Source organism: Echeneis naucrates, chromosome 6 (assembly GCF_900963305.1).
Source record: "Echeneis naucrates chromosome 6, fEcheNa1.1, whole genome shotgun sequence".
NCBI lineage: Eukaryota > Metazoa > Chordata > Actinopteri > Carangiformes > Echeneidae > Echeneis > Echeneis naucrates.
Window position 1 is genome coordinate 20,538,229 of NC_042516.1, and position 16,036 is coordinate 20,554,264.

At 41.9% G+C, this 16,036-nt stretch overlaps 2 protein-coding genes across 5 annotated transcripts in view; one reads left to right on the top strand and one right to left on the bottom strand.

Annotated features, from left to right (window-relative positions):
* Positions 1-1,794, top strand: part of pear1 (platelet endothelial aggregation receptor 1) — a 39,163-nt gene extending 37,369 nt beyond the window's left edge. For 2 of the 3 annotated variants that reach the window (XM_029504844.1, XM_029504845.1), the window contains exon 23: positions 1-143. In XM_029504844.1, coding sequence (XP_029360704.1) covers positions 1-143 — 143 coding nt within the window. The other variant, XM_029504846.1, reaches the window with a different exon arrangement.
* Positions 1,506-16,036, bottom strand: part of lmna (lamin A) — a 26,768-nt gene continuing 12,237 nt past the window's right edge. For both annotated transcript variants that reach the window (XM_029504847.1, XM_029504848.1), the window contains exons 3-13: positions 9,474-9,630; positions 8,744-8,869; positions 7,965-8,135; positions 7,333-7,458; positions 6,943-7,163; positions 5,993-6,299; positions 5,516-5,623; positions 5,067-5,186; positions 4,919-4,978; positions 4,612-4,785; positions 1,506-3,782 (exon numbers count right to left, since the gene is read on the bottom strand). In XM_029504847.1, the coding sequence (XP_029360707.1) occupies positions 3,747-3,782; positions 4,612-4,785; positions 4,919-4,978; positions 5,067-5,186; positions 5,516-5,623; positions 5,993-6,299; positions 6,943-7,163; positions 7,333-7,458; positions 7,965-8,135; positions 8,744-8,869; positions 9,474-9,630 (1,606 nt within the window). In that variant the 3' untranslated portion in view covers positions 1,506-3,746. The remainder of the gene's footprint in view (positions 3,783-4,611; positions 4,786-4,918; positions 4,979-5,066; positions 5,187-5,515; positions 5,624-5,992; positions 6,300-6,942; positions 7,164-7,332; positions 7,459-7,964; positions 8,136-8,743; positions 8,870-9,473; positions 9,631-16,036) is intronic.

Genomic DNA, 16,036 nt, shown 5'->3' on the forward strand with positions numbered 1-16,036 from the left:
AGCGTCAGAGCTCTCTTGGCCACGAGGACCCTCAGAGTCACTACGACCTCCCCGTGAACAGCCACATCCCGGGACACTACGACCTGCCACCAGTCCGCCGACCCCCCTCCCCTTCCTCCTCCCCCAGGAGATCACCTCAGTGACTAAACACGGCAAGTCTCCGTCCTCCACCTCACTTTGGGGATGATTGTTGGTCTGTGCTCGCAGAGAAAGAGCAAACTTAAAGCCCCTCCCCAGCGATCAGAGCTGCAGACCACCCACAGTGCAGCAGCGAGGCGTCTGTCCCGCAAAGGAACTTTTGTTTACTGTGGCTGCTCCCCCCCCCCCCCCACACCCCTTCACACTCAACACTGCCCCGGTGTGGGATGAAGAGGTACTCGCTTCACCGTGACAGACTTGTCATCCAGAACAGGGAGCCAGCAGGCTGCGGTGAGGAAGGTTGGACTGTGGTGACGCCAACAGGGCTTCAGCTGCACTCGCATCCCATGGGGCGAAAAAACAAATGACTTCATGGGTAAAAGCAGCAACTTGGGAACATTTATGCGTTTTGAGCTCATCTAAACATGCTGTCAGTGAAGTTTTCCACTCAAGTTGTTTGCTACCGATCAGATTTAATGACTCCCTCTGATCAGAAATCAAACTTTGACAAATGTTATTGAAGTTTCAGTTTTAAACTGCCAGCTTTGGATGAACTTGTCACAGCTGGACTCTGTTTTGATCGGCTCCTTGTAATGTTAATTTGAGTGCCATTTCTTATAACAAACTGAACATTGAAAGAAAACACCCCTGTCTGTGTTTGAGTCTTTCTACTGATTAATAACCAAAACTTTATATTTCTTTATTGCTGATATTCAGGAATCTGGAGAAGATATTTTAACAAAAGTTTCTTTACCACCCGAGAGCCAAGATGAACAGCTTTTGCTTTCCTCTCATCACCGTATTTTTAAGTATACGTGTGTGGCTGACGTACTGCTGCTGTCAGAGAAAAACCTTGTAAATAAAGGATAGGATATATTGTCATGGTAATGTTAAGATGAACATGTTAAGCTCTTTGTCAGACTTCACTTTAAATCCATTTACAGAAAGAGAAGTAGTGTTTGTGTGATGTGAACAGCAAACCAAATGAACGCAGCATTATGAATGTTACAGTGTTTGGTCTTTTTGTGGTGTTTAAATGGTCAGCTCACCAAAAATACAGAAAACAAAAAGCTTCTCAATTTATTCTTGTCGACAGTTTTAACACATTTGTCTGACATTTCTGCCTTCAACCATTCCACTGACTTCATCATGAACAGTTTACTGGAATTACCTTGTGAACAATAATAAAAAAAACAAAACCCTGAGTTTTTTTAAATAATTTTTAATGCTGTGAGCGCCATAAATGAAATTCTAATCACTTGGAAACTGGAGAGCAGCTCTCTGATTCTGCCAAACTGCTAAATTCTCTGCCAAAAAAAACTGCATTTAAGTTTACAAACAGTGACAGAAAGACACCAGCAAGCCACTTTTGAGTTTGTCACTTTTTTTTTTTTTTTATTTCTTTTTGTCAAGTTTAGTTTTGCTATATAATGTATAGTTGTTTACTGCCATCTGTCAATACGGAAGCAAAGGGCTATAATCCTGCCAACAACGTGACAAACCTTTTGCACCAGAGAATGTACATTGTTGCTTTGAAAGCTTGTTTTTAATTAGAGCATCAGCTTCTTTGTTTTTTTAAACATGACTATATATTTCTGAATGTAACCATGGGAACATGTTGTTTATAATAATGTAAATAAAAATGGCTGCACTTTTCATCAGTGGTTTTGAATGACATTGTGCAAAATAATCACAGCAACCAAATAGTTTTACAAGGCGTCATTTTAGAAGAGAAAACACAAAGAAACATTATCCCACATCCAGATAAATCCAACTTTGGCAGTGAAGGCAACATGAAATCCCTTTTGCTGACATCGTCAAGTCCTTCAAAGTGTTTTAGTGACATCAGCGTCCTGAGTCTTCATTCATCTGAACTAAAATTGCATATGAACAGTTTAACACATTCTACAGATTCACATACAGTCCGAAATTTACACGTACATGAAACAAGCATGATGTGTCAACTGTCACTCTGACATGGAGACCGAACAATAAAACTCTTTGAAGCTCTTTTATGATTGTCGTACACTTTTTAAGGCACTACGGGAGTCATCATGTCAAAATCTGACATTTGCTTTAAGCAAAGAAAAAAAAAAAAGTAATCTAATATGACAGAACAGCAACAACCAAAATACAAAAAAAAAAAAAAAAAAAAACAGCTATCAAGTATTTTCCGTAAATGCTTTGATATGCTTTCCTCTAGAGAATAAATGATTTAAGCTGCCAGACTACAGTACAAATCTAACTGCTGTGCATATTTGGCAAGGACCTCAGTCAAAGCAGCACATGAAGCCGAAGTCTCAAAGTATCCAAACCCCACAGTCTTACTCAGATCCCCCACATCATGCCTGGGGATTTGCAAAGTCAGTAAGCTTAGAAGAAAAAGAAGAAAGAAAAAAAATAGCTCTTATGACCAGTTTCTAGGAGCCACACAAACCAGAGGACGAGTGACAGTCACAAGACTGCAATACGAGACATGTGAGTGAAGAACAGTGAACTTTTGAACTGTCCTGTTCTCTGAAGGCACATCTGTATTTTTTATTAAAAAAAAAAAGAAGGGAGCAACAGTGCTCCACCAGAATGGTGTTGATCCATACAAATATATACTGTAAATATGGCACCAAATTTATAATAAAGAGTACCTACTCTAATATTTCCCCAAGTAGAAGACAAAGTCCTCACTCTTACATCCTCATGACAAAAACCACCTTTGGAATTACTTAAAATCATAAGGCAACACATTTAAATGCACATCGAGCTGAGACAGCTACTGTGACTCACTCAGGCAGGTACATTCAACCTTTCCAACAAACCAGACTTTCAAAAACATTTCTGAGGCTGAGCTGTGGATTAAAGAAAAACAAAAACATATATTCACCCAAAACAATTTTTTTCTCTGAGTGCCCCACAGCATGATCTAAATCCGCATTGAAAATGGACTACAATGCGTTTGTCTAAGGCCAAGGTTAAAAACACAAAACAAATCCTGCTGTACACCCTGAGTTACAGTTCTTTGGCTTCCTTTGGACTATTTTTTTTTTTTTTAAACAAAGAATCATAAACCCCTCTGTCAAATAAAGACAGAACAATACGGCTTTAAAATAAATGTGTAAACACCTTCAAATAAAGACTTGCTGTATCTGATGGGTTATCAACATGATTTAACAAACCCCAGAGGATTCATTCTCCTGCCGTCTGCATGGCTGCAGACACTTATTCCTGACAGGGTTCACTAGCTGTACGTGTTGAGTATTGACAGCCTGGCCATTAAATGTGAAACCCCAGCTTGGATCGAAGTGCAAGCCCTGGTCAATGGAGCCCTGTGTTGTGTGTGTGTGTGTGTGTGCAAGCAGAGCAGAATACAGCACAAGCGTTAGCATTGGCACACATGCAATAATATAACACGAAAATACAAACTCAAAAGCTGAATATGAAAATCCTGTGCCCTCCGCCAAGACCTGGAAGCAAATCTAACCTGCAGATTAATCTGAATACAAAATAAGACCAAATCATGTAAAAAAAAAATAAAAGACAGACGTCCCAACGGTAGGAAATGACTCTCCTGTCTGGCTGACAGGAGGCAGTTCAGGTGAGGTGCCGTTTGGTTTTTACATGATGGAGCAGTTCTCTGCCTTGGCACGACCCTGAAGGAGAGAGAGGCCACGATCAGCTTCAGCTTAAAACCTTAAACTGGGATAGTCATTAGATTGGATTGTTAGTTTTTCCATGAACAGTAGTGTGAGTAACTCAAGTTAAAAAAAAAAAATGCCTTTTTAAAATTGTAGGTAGGTGATTCGTTTTTGGGTCTGTGTGTTTTTGGTCAATCATGATTATATCGGGCTTTCTGAAGTAAATATATATACAAAAAAACAGCACAGACAGTTTCTAGTTGATAAACTTCAGTTAAATAATTCTGATTATTTGCTTGAGAAGGCAAAATGCGTCTCTGTGTCAACATACATGGAGGATAAATATCCAATATCACTTCATTTTTAGAATAATTTTAAGTTTGTTACATCAGGAAGATCTTTTTTATTTTAATCTAAAATACCTTAATTATATGCTTTCTATGTATTATATGTTGCTGGAACATAGTAAAGATGATAAAGGCCGCCAACCATCCTTCGCCGTGTTCCTTTGCCTCACGCCCAAGTTAAAAGGATTTTTTCGCCTCTGATTTTTGGAGCCTCATATTGGTCGAACCTGCAGTTTATGGCTCAGGAGGTTTGTTAACTCTCACACAACATAAAGCGTTCCTTTGTAAAGCAACATATGGAATGAGGCTTTGCATCTAACACCTCATTTTAGTCATCACAAGCACAGAAAGCATCTTTGTCTTTGACTGCAGGTACCTTCTACCTTCTGTTCCAGTTTATTGCTGTTATACTATTTTAATTGGTAATAGAATTCCATGAAATGATAATTTGCTGCATAATTACTTTCGTCCATGTCATTTCAGTAACTGTGCAGTACCTGTCGGGGCTCGTTGGAGCCCATGAAGAAGGAATGTCCCACAAGGCCCTCAGGTAGACCCCCGCTGCTGCAAACACCTGCGCCGCGATCCGACGACTGCCCGCAGGAGTCGCAGATCACGGTGCGGCTCCGCAGGTTGTACTCGTTCTCGGCACCGCTTGTGCTGTGAGCTCCCTGCAGGGGGAGACACACAACAAGGTGAGTTTGCTTAACTCTGCTGTTCCACTGGGAGATGCTGCACAGTCAGAGTGAGATCGACGCTGTGATGTTCCTGGAGCATGAAGCAACGAGGAGAAGAGGAATTTACCATGTCGTCGTCGTCGTCGTCATGGAACAGCGTGCGCGTCACTTTCCTCATGGCCATTTCCTGGTGGTGGATTGAATAAAGACATGTTCAGCCACTGCGGTTAAAGGAAGAAGGATCTGAAGTAATCTGAAGATAAGTGAGGTCAGACCTCTCCATTGGCGCTGATGAGGGTGGTCTGCATGAGGTCACCGGTGCCCCAGGAGTTCTGGGTCTTCCACAACAGGTCAGTGGGGGGGTTGTGACTTCCACCGCTGGATGCAGCCCAGATCTGCAGAGATGGAAGGTTACAAAGTTTATAAGAAATCCTGAACTTAATAATAATACAGCTGCTGGCACAGAATAAAAAGACGACAGGATTAAAAGTCTTCTGTCTTTTAATGGGAATGATTTGGGTTTTTCTTTACTTTCCGGTCGAACAGGCTGGTTCAACTTAATTCCACATCTGTGAAAGTGATCTTCACTACTTCACAGCCTTAGCTCCAAAGCTCCACACTGACACTGGAGGTCTATACAGTCACACAGTACCTTTAAAAATTATCGGCAAAGGAGCGGCCTGATTGAAAATGGACACAGGAACCAACCACGAGCACAACTTACAGTAACGGTGCCTCCAGCCTTCAGGGTGAACTTCGGGGGGAACTTGTAGACGATGGGAGTGGAGCTGCCAACTTGTCTCTTCACCTGCCAGTTGCCCAGGGGTTGATCCTAAATGAGGTACAACAGATGTATTTTAGTCCACAAATAATGCACAAACTAACGCTGACAAACTCAACGGGAAAAAATTACACACAAACACAGAGCCCCGCTTAGATTGTATCTATTTGGCTTTAAATGTCAAACAGAAATAATCATTGCATTATCACACAACTGCCTGATGGTATTTCTGATGCCATGGTAGATATATTTATTTATATAACCAACACATCAAACACAACAACCATCTGGAAGTTTCTGCCTCTGACACAATGGCAGTCTGACGTTAACGATGTGTCATTATCACCTTTGTTCACTTCCACTGCTGTGAAATGACCTTAAACAGGGTTGAAAATCCAGATAATAGATGGACTCATTTACCTCGTCGGCCTTGTTGCTCAGACGGATGAACTTTCCCTCCAGATCCACCTCGTCCACAGTGATGCGACCGCTGGCTGAGGCATGCTGACTGATGCGAGTCTTGGTCACAGTGCCACCCACCATGCTTGAGGTCTCGCTGTCATTGTCATTGAGGCGACGCTTCTTGCTGCTGGCCGTGCCGGAGGAGTTGCGGCTGCTCGAAGCGGTGGCTGAGGATGTGAGCAGGCGGCTGGAGTGGCCGTGGCCTGAGCCTGAGGACCGTGTAATGGTGACCTTGGTGGGTGGAGGGCTGGGGGACAGACGCAGCCTGGGGGGGTGGAGGTGGGGTGGAGGAGAAGGTTCACATCACAGACTCAGACAGAGGGAGGCAGTGCAGCATACAGGTACAAACTGCTGTTGTAAAATCAGCAAACATTTCACTTCCACGCGCTCCTGCTCCAGGAAGACCCCGCAGCTCAGAGCCCCCCCCCCCCCTGACACAAATACAGCTGTAATAAATAAATAAAATCAACGGCTACATACTTGAGAAATGCGCCACGGCTGGAGCTGTTTTGTCAGAAAAAAAATCACTCAAAGGCTTCAAAATTCTCATAGCAGAGAACAGAGTGGACGAAGAAGACCGTGTGGACCATCTTGGATGTGTCCAGATGGTGAAATTCATGTCACCCTAACTCTTGCAGCTGCATATAATTTGAACTTAACGTGTGATCTGCTGTTTTGACATGTGTTGGTGCTCAATTAGCAAAATCAATATAGAAAGGAATCACTTCACTTTCTGTCGAAGTAATAAGTAGCACGTGTAAATGGCACAGCTTGTGGAGAACTGTAAATATAGCAGCTCACTCTTTGCTTGTTAAGCCAACAACTGATTCTTCACTGACTTGTTAGTGATCCCCTTCTGAGGGTGTGAGGTTTTAAATGGTCTGACTGCTGTTTTACAACAATCTCACCTCTCCTCCTCTCCTTCCAGCAGCTTCCTGTAGGCATTAATCTCCATGTCCAAGGCCAGTTTGATGTCCAGCAGCTCCTGGTAATCGTCCAGCTGCTGCTGCATCCGGGCCCGGATTTCAGCCATCTCCCGCTCTTTATCCTCCAGCCGCCGCCTCATCAGGTCCCGTTCCCGTCCCAGAGCCTCCTCCAGCTCACGCACCTTGGCCTCGCTGGCAGACAACTGATGCAAAGAGAACACCCGCACAGAGAGAGGCTGGTTAATTAAGAGTAGCCAGTTAAACAGTCTGTTAAAATGAAAATGCAGGTTGATGTGAGGTGAGGTTTGCTTTGAAGTCAGGCACTCAGCGACCGGACGGATAACGTCAGGGACAGATTGTGAGTGTGTGTACCTGTTTCTGCAGCGCGCTGAGCTGGCCTGACATGCCCTCCACTCGGATACGGGTCTGCTGCAGCTCTTCATGGGCGGCTCCCACCAAGTGGCTGCTCCTGTCAGCAGACTGACGGGCGTTCTCCAACTGACAGAGAGATATCAGCAGTGGTTTAATGAGCCAAACTACCTGAAGTGAACTGTGCCGTTCGACAGAAATATACAGCGCTACTTCTTCACAAACCTTCAACTAACTATTCCCAAAGCACTTTCCCTCAAGGGGTTCAGTAAGATGAAGAACGGTTTAGATTTGGTTTCATTTACAAATTAATTACAATGACAAATGCTGCTCTGGTGTTTATTCACATTCCTCATTAGGATTCCCAAAGGACAATGGTTATGTTCATTAAATGAATTTCTTCCCTCTATGTAGATGAAAGGCCAGAAAATAAAAGCTATAAACAGGTTTTTTAAATGCAGATAAACAGAGAGACAGATTCTATAAAAAGCTTCAAATCAATACTGCCAATGACCTGGATTATGGACAATTTAACAAACAGACCAAACCAAAAACCAAAACATGAACTACTATCAAGGTTCCTTCACAGCAGCCTCTGCTTTAGACTCAGGGTGGCGACAGAGCTGCAGACCAACCTTGGACTGATAAGTCTTCTCCAGCTCCTCTTTGTAGAGGTGGACTTGGGCCTCATGCTGGGCTCTCAGCTCAGCGAGGGCTTCGGCCAGCTTGCTCTCAAACTCCTGCTGCCGCCCGCTGTCGATCTCGACCATGCGAGACTCATACCGACGTTTGGACTCGCGAATCTCCTGAACAGAGAGAGAGACCGACATAAATTACTGCAAAGCATGTTTAAACAGGTTAGTGAAGTGATTTGTCTTATTTGACTGACATGTCTTTGCTAATTCTTATTACTTTATTAAACTACCATTTTCTCTCAGGCATTATAAGCAAAGTAAGGAACTCCACCTGTGGAAAGTTGCTACGGTCAATGAACATAATTGCATTGATTAGTCCTTTGCTGTGCAGTAATTATTTGTTTAAAGGTACAAAACTCCAGCAGCTCTGTCTACTGCTCTGGTGACCATTAAGATTCTCCTAATCATTATCTAAAAAAACAAACAAACAAAATAGGACATCAATGTCTGAGCCTGGTCTAGAGTGGGACCTGGCCAGAAACTTGGTAAAATGTAAACATGGTAAGAACTGAACTATCTCCATTTGAATACTAAATTTTAGGGCGAAAGGCAAAAAACAAAACTGCACGACTGATCTGAAAGCACAAAGGTGGGGGGATTTCAAAATGAACAAGTAGGTGGTTGGAAGTGAATCAATATCCTGTGGAAATGATGAAAAATAGGACAGATGACTTAGACAGCTGAACGCAAATAGAAGGGTTAAGGCAAAGAGTAGGAACCTCGTTGTAGATGTTCTTCTGGAACTCCAGCTCCTCCTTCAGGGTCTGCAGACGATTCTCAGCATCCACTCTCCTCAGCATCTCGTCCTGCAGCTGCTTCTTGGCATCGGCCAAGTTGCCATCCAGCTGGGAAGGCAGAGGAGGAGGAAAGAGATGGAGATTAGATGAGAGAAATATTCCTCCACAAAGCCCAAAGTGTAGTCCTGTTTGAGCTTGTCCAGTGGGGGGGGGTAACCTGCAGTTCCTAAATATACCCAGTAGGTGGCGCAAGGTCACAGTGGTTTCCAAATCAGTGCTGTGGTTCAATTCATTGATAAAACAAAGAGCAGAGAGTGCAACCTTGCCTGCTTCACATTGCCCTCATTCATAATCAACTGCCTGCAGGGTTTCCATAAAATTATTACCTCCTCTGAGGTATTTCTACACCTTGGAGGAGGAGAAAGTCCAAAACCATTTCAAATGACTGTCACTGCCGATTGTTTTTCTGGCAGGTGGTAACGAAGGATTTTAGTCTTTTTTCATGCTGGATGTCGTCTCAAAGCTAAAACCTTCCGGATGACAGTGGAAGTGTTTACTGTGCCAGAAGAAACCACCAATCCAGCATCAGTAAACTGACTTTCTGACATTTGCCTGGTGTTTTGGAACATTTCTGGTTTCTTTCTGTACCGAGTCTTGAAACCTGCTCGTCTTTCCTACAGCAGCCCATGTATGACTTAATAATTGTTTTTACCTTTGCCAGCTGGGCTTTGAGGTCCTTCACCTCAGCCTCCAAGGCCCGCTTCTCCCCCAAGGCGGTGGTGAGGGAAGCATCTTTAGAGTTGAGCAAAGCCTCCAGGTCCCTCAGTCTGGCCAGAGCCGCCTCCAGGTCAGATTCCTTTTTAGCGTTCCTGTGAAAATATGTGACAGTAAATACGTGGTGAGTATCGAATGTGGGATCTTAGAAAGAGATTATTTGGCCTGTTCTGAGCTGTAGAATTTGTAATATTCATAATTTGTTTGCGAGGACCACCTTAGTCTACTCTGACTTTATATTTTTTTACGTAAATCTGTGGTCAGAAATAACATATCTACTCTACAGCTAATATGTTCATGAGTCATGTTTTATTAATTTTTTTTTTTAGCTCCCATTAAAGTCATGCTGTTACTTATGAGAACATGTTTCTTTTCAGCTCAAAGTGAAACTTGATCATCGGTGCAGTGCTGCAGAGATAGAAGCTGCCATTGTACAGCACAGCGAGTGCAGCAGTTGTCCACTGTTGATGTGAACTGAACTTAGGCCAACACATCAGCGTACTGTTATTAGCCTTCTGTAAAGAAAAAGAGCCCATTAGAGTCAATCTCAAGGGCTCCTGTGTTGAGTTAAGAGAATTCACGTTTGTTGAGCATGTGCTTGTGCATGTGTGTCCCGCCTCTAACATCCCTGCAGGAACCAATTTAGGGAAGCAGTTAGAAGAAAAGAAAAGAAAAAAAAAAAAAAGATGAGTACAGTCATGGAAAAATAGTCCGTCCCCAGCAGAAGATGAAGAGAGAGAGGGGGAAGAGATATAGGTTGTTAGCAGTATAGGCGGCTCATATACAGACAAGGAGGAAATGGGCTCGCTGTTATTCTATTTGGCCTGGTGGGCTACTCTTCATTGTCACTAATAATGGCCATCTGCTGGGGGAGATGGCTTCCAGGCTGCTCACATAGACCTCACAGGCCTCCGGTCAGTGCCAGCCGGCCGTTAGGACGAGCAGGCAGACACTTAATCTGTGACACAAACACACTTCACACTAATATAAAGTTACTCTACTGCAGAATGATTTACAACAAAGATCAAGTCCATTCACAAGCTTTCATCTCAGAAGTGAGACTGCCATTTATTGGTCTATGATACAGCAATCAATATCTATTACTGTATTCAGCAAAACACCAACATGGCTTTTGAAGAGCATGAAAATGGCATTCTGCCTCCTGAAAAGAACCGGGACAAAGAGACGAGACCAACTGGTGAAAATAGCAGTTCTACACTATGACTGCATGCTTCGGGGATAAACAGAAAAAAACTGAAAAAAAAAAAAAAACTGAGTGGAAAAAATACTGAAATAGTATTCAGAGCAAACATATCACTGATGCTTTACAGATGTATAATCACAATTTGACACCCCCCCACTGCTCCGTCGTCAGTTTGAATGGTTAAAAAAAAAAAAAAATCTGAAAACTAAAAAGGAGGAGAAGCCCAGTTTCTGAGTGGGTCAGTTAAACATCATGGCTGCCACTGGCCACATCAGACACGCTCTACAAATGTTACAACGGATTATATTAAGGCAGTCGCCAATTTATTTAAATGCGTCACTAAAACAACAAATTATACCTATTTTAGAGATGTTTAGATTCATCTTCACAGTTTATGGTGTGTCGTGTTACACTGAGGTCTTTACTGTCACATGTATAAAAAGCTTCATATCAATTAAGTGCACAAAATATTATAGCAGAGGCTGAAATACTAGTTTTTGAGTTTTTGATAAGCAACTTTAGAAACTAAGAGTATATATGGTCAATAAAGTTCAACTATTACCTATTAGCTGGACCAGATGTTGGAACCAGATGTTCAAATATTCCTTGTTTTGTGCAGCAATGCACCAATTCATATTTACAAACCTCACTAGTAGCCCTCCACAAGCCCAGTCTCCTATAATTTAGCAGCTGGATGTTAAAGTTTGTCTCAAGGGCAGATTGTTTAACTTCATTTCATTTTCTAATTTGTTTATGTTATTGCGACTGTAGGATGCATAAACACATTAGAAGCATGCTGGCAACATCACAGAAACCGAGAAAAAATTATTTTGCAGTCGACTTTTCCCTCTTGCAATATAGTGACTCATGAAAAGAGACAAGGGGATGAGACGCAGGACTATTTCCAGCACAGGTGTGAAAGTACTTGAGATTGTGATTATGGACAGTGTGTGAGGAACACACAGACACACACGGAGGCCTCAAACCTACAAACATTGCCTTAGTTCTTAAACCTAGGGCTCCTACTAGACCGGCCGATTAGTGACTGAGGGAGGACTGAAACATGGTTACTGCTGTAAAATGCTGTAATGACTATTATCTTGTTGTGGCTACAACAATATAAGAGTTTAACCACCGCTGGCTGGGCCATGCTCCCTCAGGCCTGCACAACTCTCCAGGTGTAATAAAAACTAATTTTCCAAGGCTGCGGTTATTGTGGAAAATTTTTAAGTCGCCACCGTGCTGCTCATTAACATCTTATAGATTTAAATAATGAAGCCAAATCAACCCAAACAGGTCTGTTTAATGAGAGAGAGACAAGAAGAGGCGGTATCTTTTTGTAAGTCTGGGATTGGGAAGTGTGAAAGCACTGAGGACACACACACACACACACACACACACACACAAAGCTGGAAATAAACATTACTTGAAACCATACAGCTTTGTCTGGATGTTAATTTTTTTTTTTTCAGTGAGGCATTTTTAGAGGCTGACTCCACAGGCAGACGAACGCTTGTAGTGTGTGTAGGTGGCTGCTGTGTCGTTCATTAATGCTAATGGGCCCGGTGGATCTGCTCCAGGAGTGAATTAATGGACAGAAGTGGATCTAGTACACTGACATGCTGCTCTACTATTTGTATTCTCTTCATACATAAATGTGATGGCAAGACAGAGAGGATACCCTACAGCAGGATGGCATGCAGTAGAATAATTTGATAAATGGTTTTAATAGATACTTCTGATGGTCATTACGAGTGGCCCCCATGAGATGCACCAATTACACCTTGCAGGGAGCAGACGCCTTAACTCTATGATGAAGGAAAAAAAAAAAAAAAAAAAATCAGTCTGCAGCTGAGGTCAGACTGTCTGTCAGACTGTACTGTTGACACAGTGCTGCTCTGAGCTACATACAAACAACATGCTCATAATGCTGCCATGGAGGGTTTAAAGATTACCTTGTTCACCATCCTATCTTGTTAGCAGGCTAACATTTGCTAATTAGCACAAAACACAAAGTAAAGCTGAGGATGGTGGGAATGTCTCAAATCTTTTATAATTCGATGTGTCTGACAACTTAAAATTTTGGACCTGATGATGGTATTAGGTAAATAAGCTAAAGGTTATGACTCCTCCTGGAAAATTATTTACTATCAACTAATCATTTCATCATTTTCTCTATAATGCAGAATAGAAGAAACCAGAAATGGTTCTTGGAGATAACTGACATTATCTAAACCCTAAAATAAATGAAGGAGGAAGGATTACCATCCCCTTTTTTTTATTTTTATTTTTTTTAAATTCTAGCCCAAAGAACAAAAGTTGGCCTCTTGGTGACACAAGAGAAGTTAGCATCTGAAATTTCAGAGCAATTCATCCAATGCGCGATGAGACATTTACGTCTGGATCTAAGTGGTGGAGTGCAAAAAAAAAATTTAAATAAAATACAAATTATGCGATTTGTATGCGTTTTCAATTTTAGTGACTGTTGATGCATCTCCATGTCTTTCTGGTGCATTTGACACCTCCAAAATACATTTAGTCATTTAGTCAAGGTTGTGATGACACCAAATATTGTGCCAGTCGTGAGTAGGTGCTATTCATGCTGTGAGGAGACCAGCACAGCAGAATACAAGAAACCATATATCACACACACACACACACACACACACACACACATCTGGATCACATAGACAAAAAAAAAAAAAAAAGAAAAAAAAGGGGGATTTCATTAAGATAACTGGAAGTGATTGACTTTCAAAGGAAGTGGGTCTGATTTGAATCCAATGAGAACAGAATTATTTGTTGTGATTAGTTCAGCCTAAATGGTTCCTGGAATACAACATCCTTTCCTAGCCTGTCAGCAAAAATTGATTAAACATTAGCCCATTAATTAAAACGTATTTGTGCTCTGGAGCTATAAATGTGGATAAAGACAATAAAAACATCACAATAGCCAGTGGCTGCAGCAATAGGAGTTCAGGTCAGCTCACACTGGTGTGATGGACTGGTCTGTTCTCTTTCTTTAACTTGCTCTCTTTGCTTCTGGCGCCTCCAGAATGCTCCTGGATGTTGACTTCAAAGAGTGTGTGGAAGGAAATGCAGGGACATCGGAGAATCTTGTGTGTGTTCATTTTTCTCTGTGTGGGGGAGTACTGACTGCACATACCACCGCGAACATGATGTGCACCTGTGCACTAAATGTGTGTGTACGCCATCGATGTGTCTGTACATATCTGTTCCTATATACAATTTACATAATCAGTGCATGATGTGTCCTCTGCTTGGGACTACCTGTTTATATAATCCAGCCTGAATTATGTAATTAGAAGCCTTCATCATAAACATTCCCTGATTCTGTTTATTTTCCATTCCACTGAAGCATAGAAGTCTCTCAGTCTGTGCTCATGACACGTGTTCAGCCGCGCTGCAGTTTTATTAACACTTTTAACACAAAACACAGCCAGCCCAAGAACAAATGTGCTTCTGACAATGACTGAACCAAAGAGAGGAGCCAAGAAACGAAGATTACATTTGAGAAATTACTTAAAGAGGGAGAGAGAGGGGGAAAAAAAAAAAAAAGCTACCGGTCTGTTTTATCATGATAAGGGGAATCTGTTGCAAGTAAAACAAGGCAGCAGAGTCTTTTCTAGGCTTGTAAACTGAGAGAGATGTTTGTGCCAAAAGGGCAGCGCTGCATGTTTTTATATTCTGCACAGAGAGGAGGAAATAAAACGGAAAAAGAGAAATTTTGGCAAGCTTCTTTCTTTTACATAGACCACTTGTCTTGCCTTCTTCCTTCGCACAGATAATGTCTGTTCTGTTGAAAGTAAATATTACTGAAAAATAACGCTTTTGTATCGTCATTCTCGCGTCTTCGGATGCAACATCAAAGCTTTTTTTTAAGGCATTTTCTTACAGAACAAATATAGAATAAATGACGTTTTGAAGCACAGACAAAATGGGAGCTATTGGACAGAGCCAGTGTGAGATGGGGGAGAGGGAGAGGGTAGGCTAGTGGGGGAGTGTGAAATGGAAATGCGAAAAGAACGAGACAAAAAGAGAAAGAAAAAGAGGGGGAATAATAGAGACGAGAAATCCGAGGAGGAGGAGGAGGAATGTGTTGGCTCGGCTCCCGGCCTAAAGGATGACTCACAGCTATCTTTGTCCATCCAAGTAACAAGAAACGAACCCCGCCTCATGGAGTGAAAGAGAGAAAAAAGCCCCCCTCCCCCCTCCCTGTTTTGCTATGCTGTTGTCATGGAAACCAAGGCCTTGTCATGAGGCCTACTAGGATGCCATTTTCCACCATGCTGCGGACGCAATGGAATAGGTTTTTCTGTGGAGATTTTCAAAACACCTCGAAGCTGAAACAATGTGCTTTTTTTCCCTAGCTCCTGGAAGGAGATTCTAACCCATAATTTCTTCACAATATGACGGACGAATTACTGCAACCACACGGCTGGTGGACGGCTTTATGAGACCTTGGCAATGCTGATCAAGAAGATAGTCTGGTTCTGCAACTAACGAAAAGAAAAAGAAGTACAAATCTGGAACATACATAGAGTCATTTTATAGCAGATTTAGCAGCTGCAGTACTTTCTCGCTTGGTTACTAAAATAACTACAGGTTCCTCACAGATAAAACTGTGTGCAAAACAGTTTTCGTGGTTACTTTATCAGACTCGCAAACATAAAAACATCCCATACGGCTTGACTGTCCGATCCCTGCAACGGCAAATTTGTCTACACTGATTTTCCCATCTTGCACTCAACTTTAAAAGGATGCAATAAAATTCATTCTTACCTCTTGAGGTGCGTTATTTCCCCACATAGTTAGATCTGTGGTATCTACAACACTGTAAAAATGACTGAAAGTGAATAGGAAGATGTATTTTCAGCAGTGTCTCCATAATTCACAGGCCTTACTGTCAACAATAATTCTGACAAGTAGATGCTATCTAACAATATTTCTGGAAAGAGACTAGAGAATCATTGGATGGCAGCAGAAATGGAATAGATATTTCGAACCCCCAAATAAAAATTGTTTTTATTTGTGACTAGTTTCCACAAGAGATATTTTATTTTATGGATTTCCCAGGAGATGTTTTTTTTTTCCTCCTCTTTTTTTATGGAATTTGTATAAACTGACCTTTAAAACAAGCCACAAGCAAGCATTAATTATTACCACTGATTGAAAAAAAAAAAAACAAAAAAAAAAACTAACATTCCTGTTTACGGCTGTTGTGCGGAAAAACAAAGTAGCTGCGAGGGATTGAGACACCTACATGCACGAGGGAG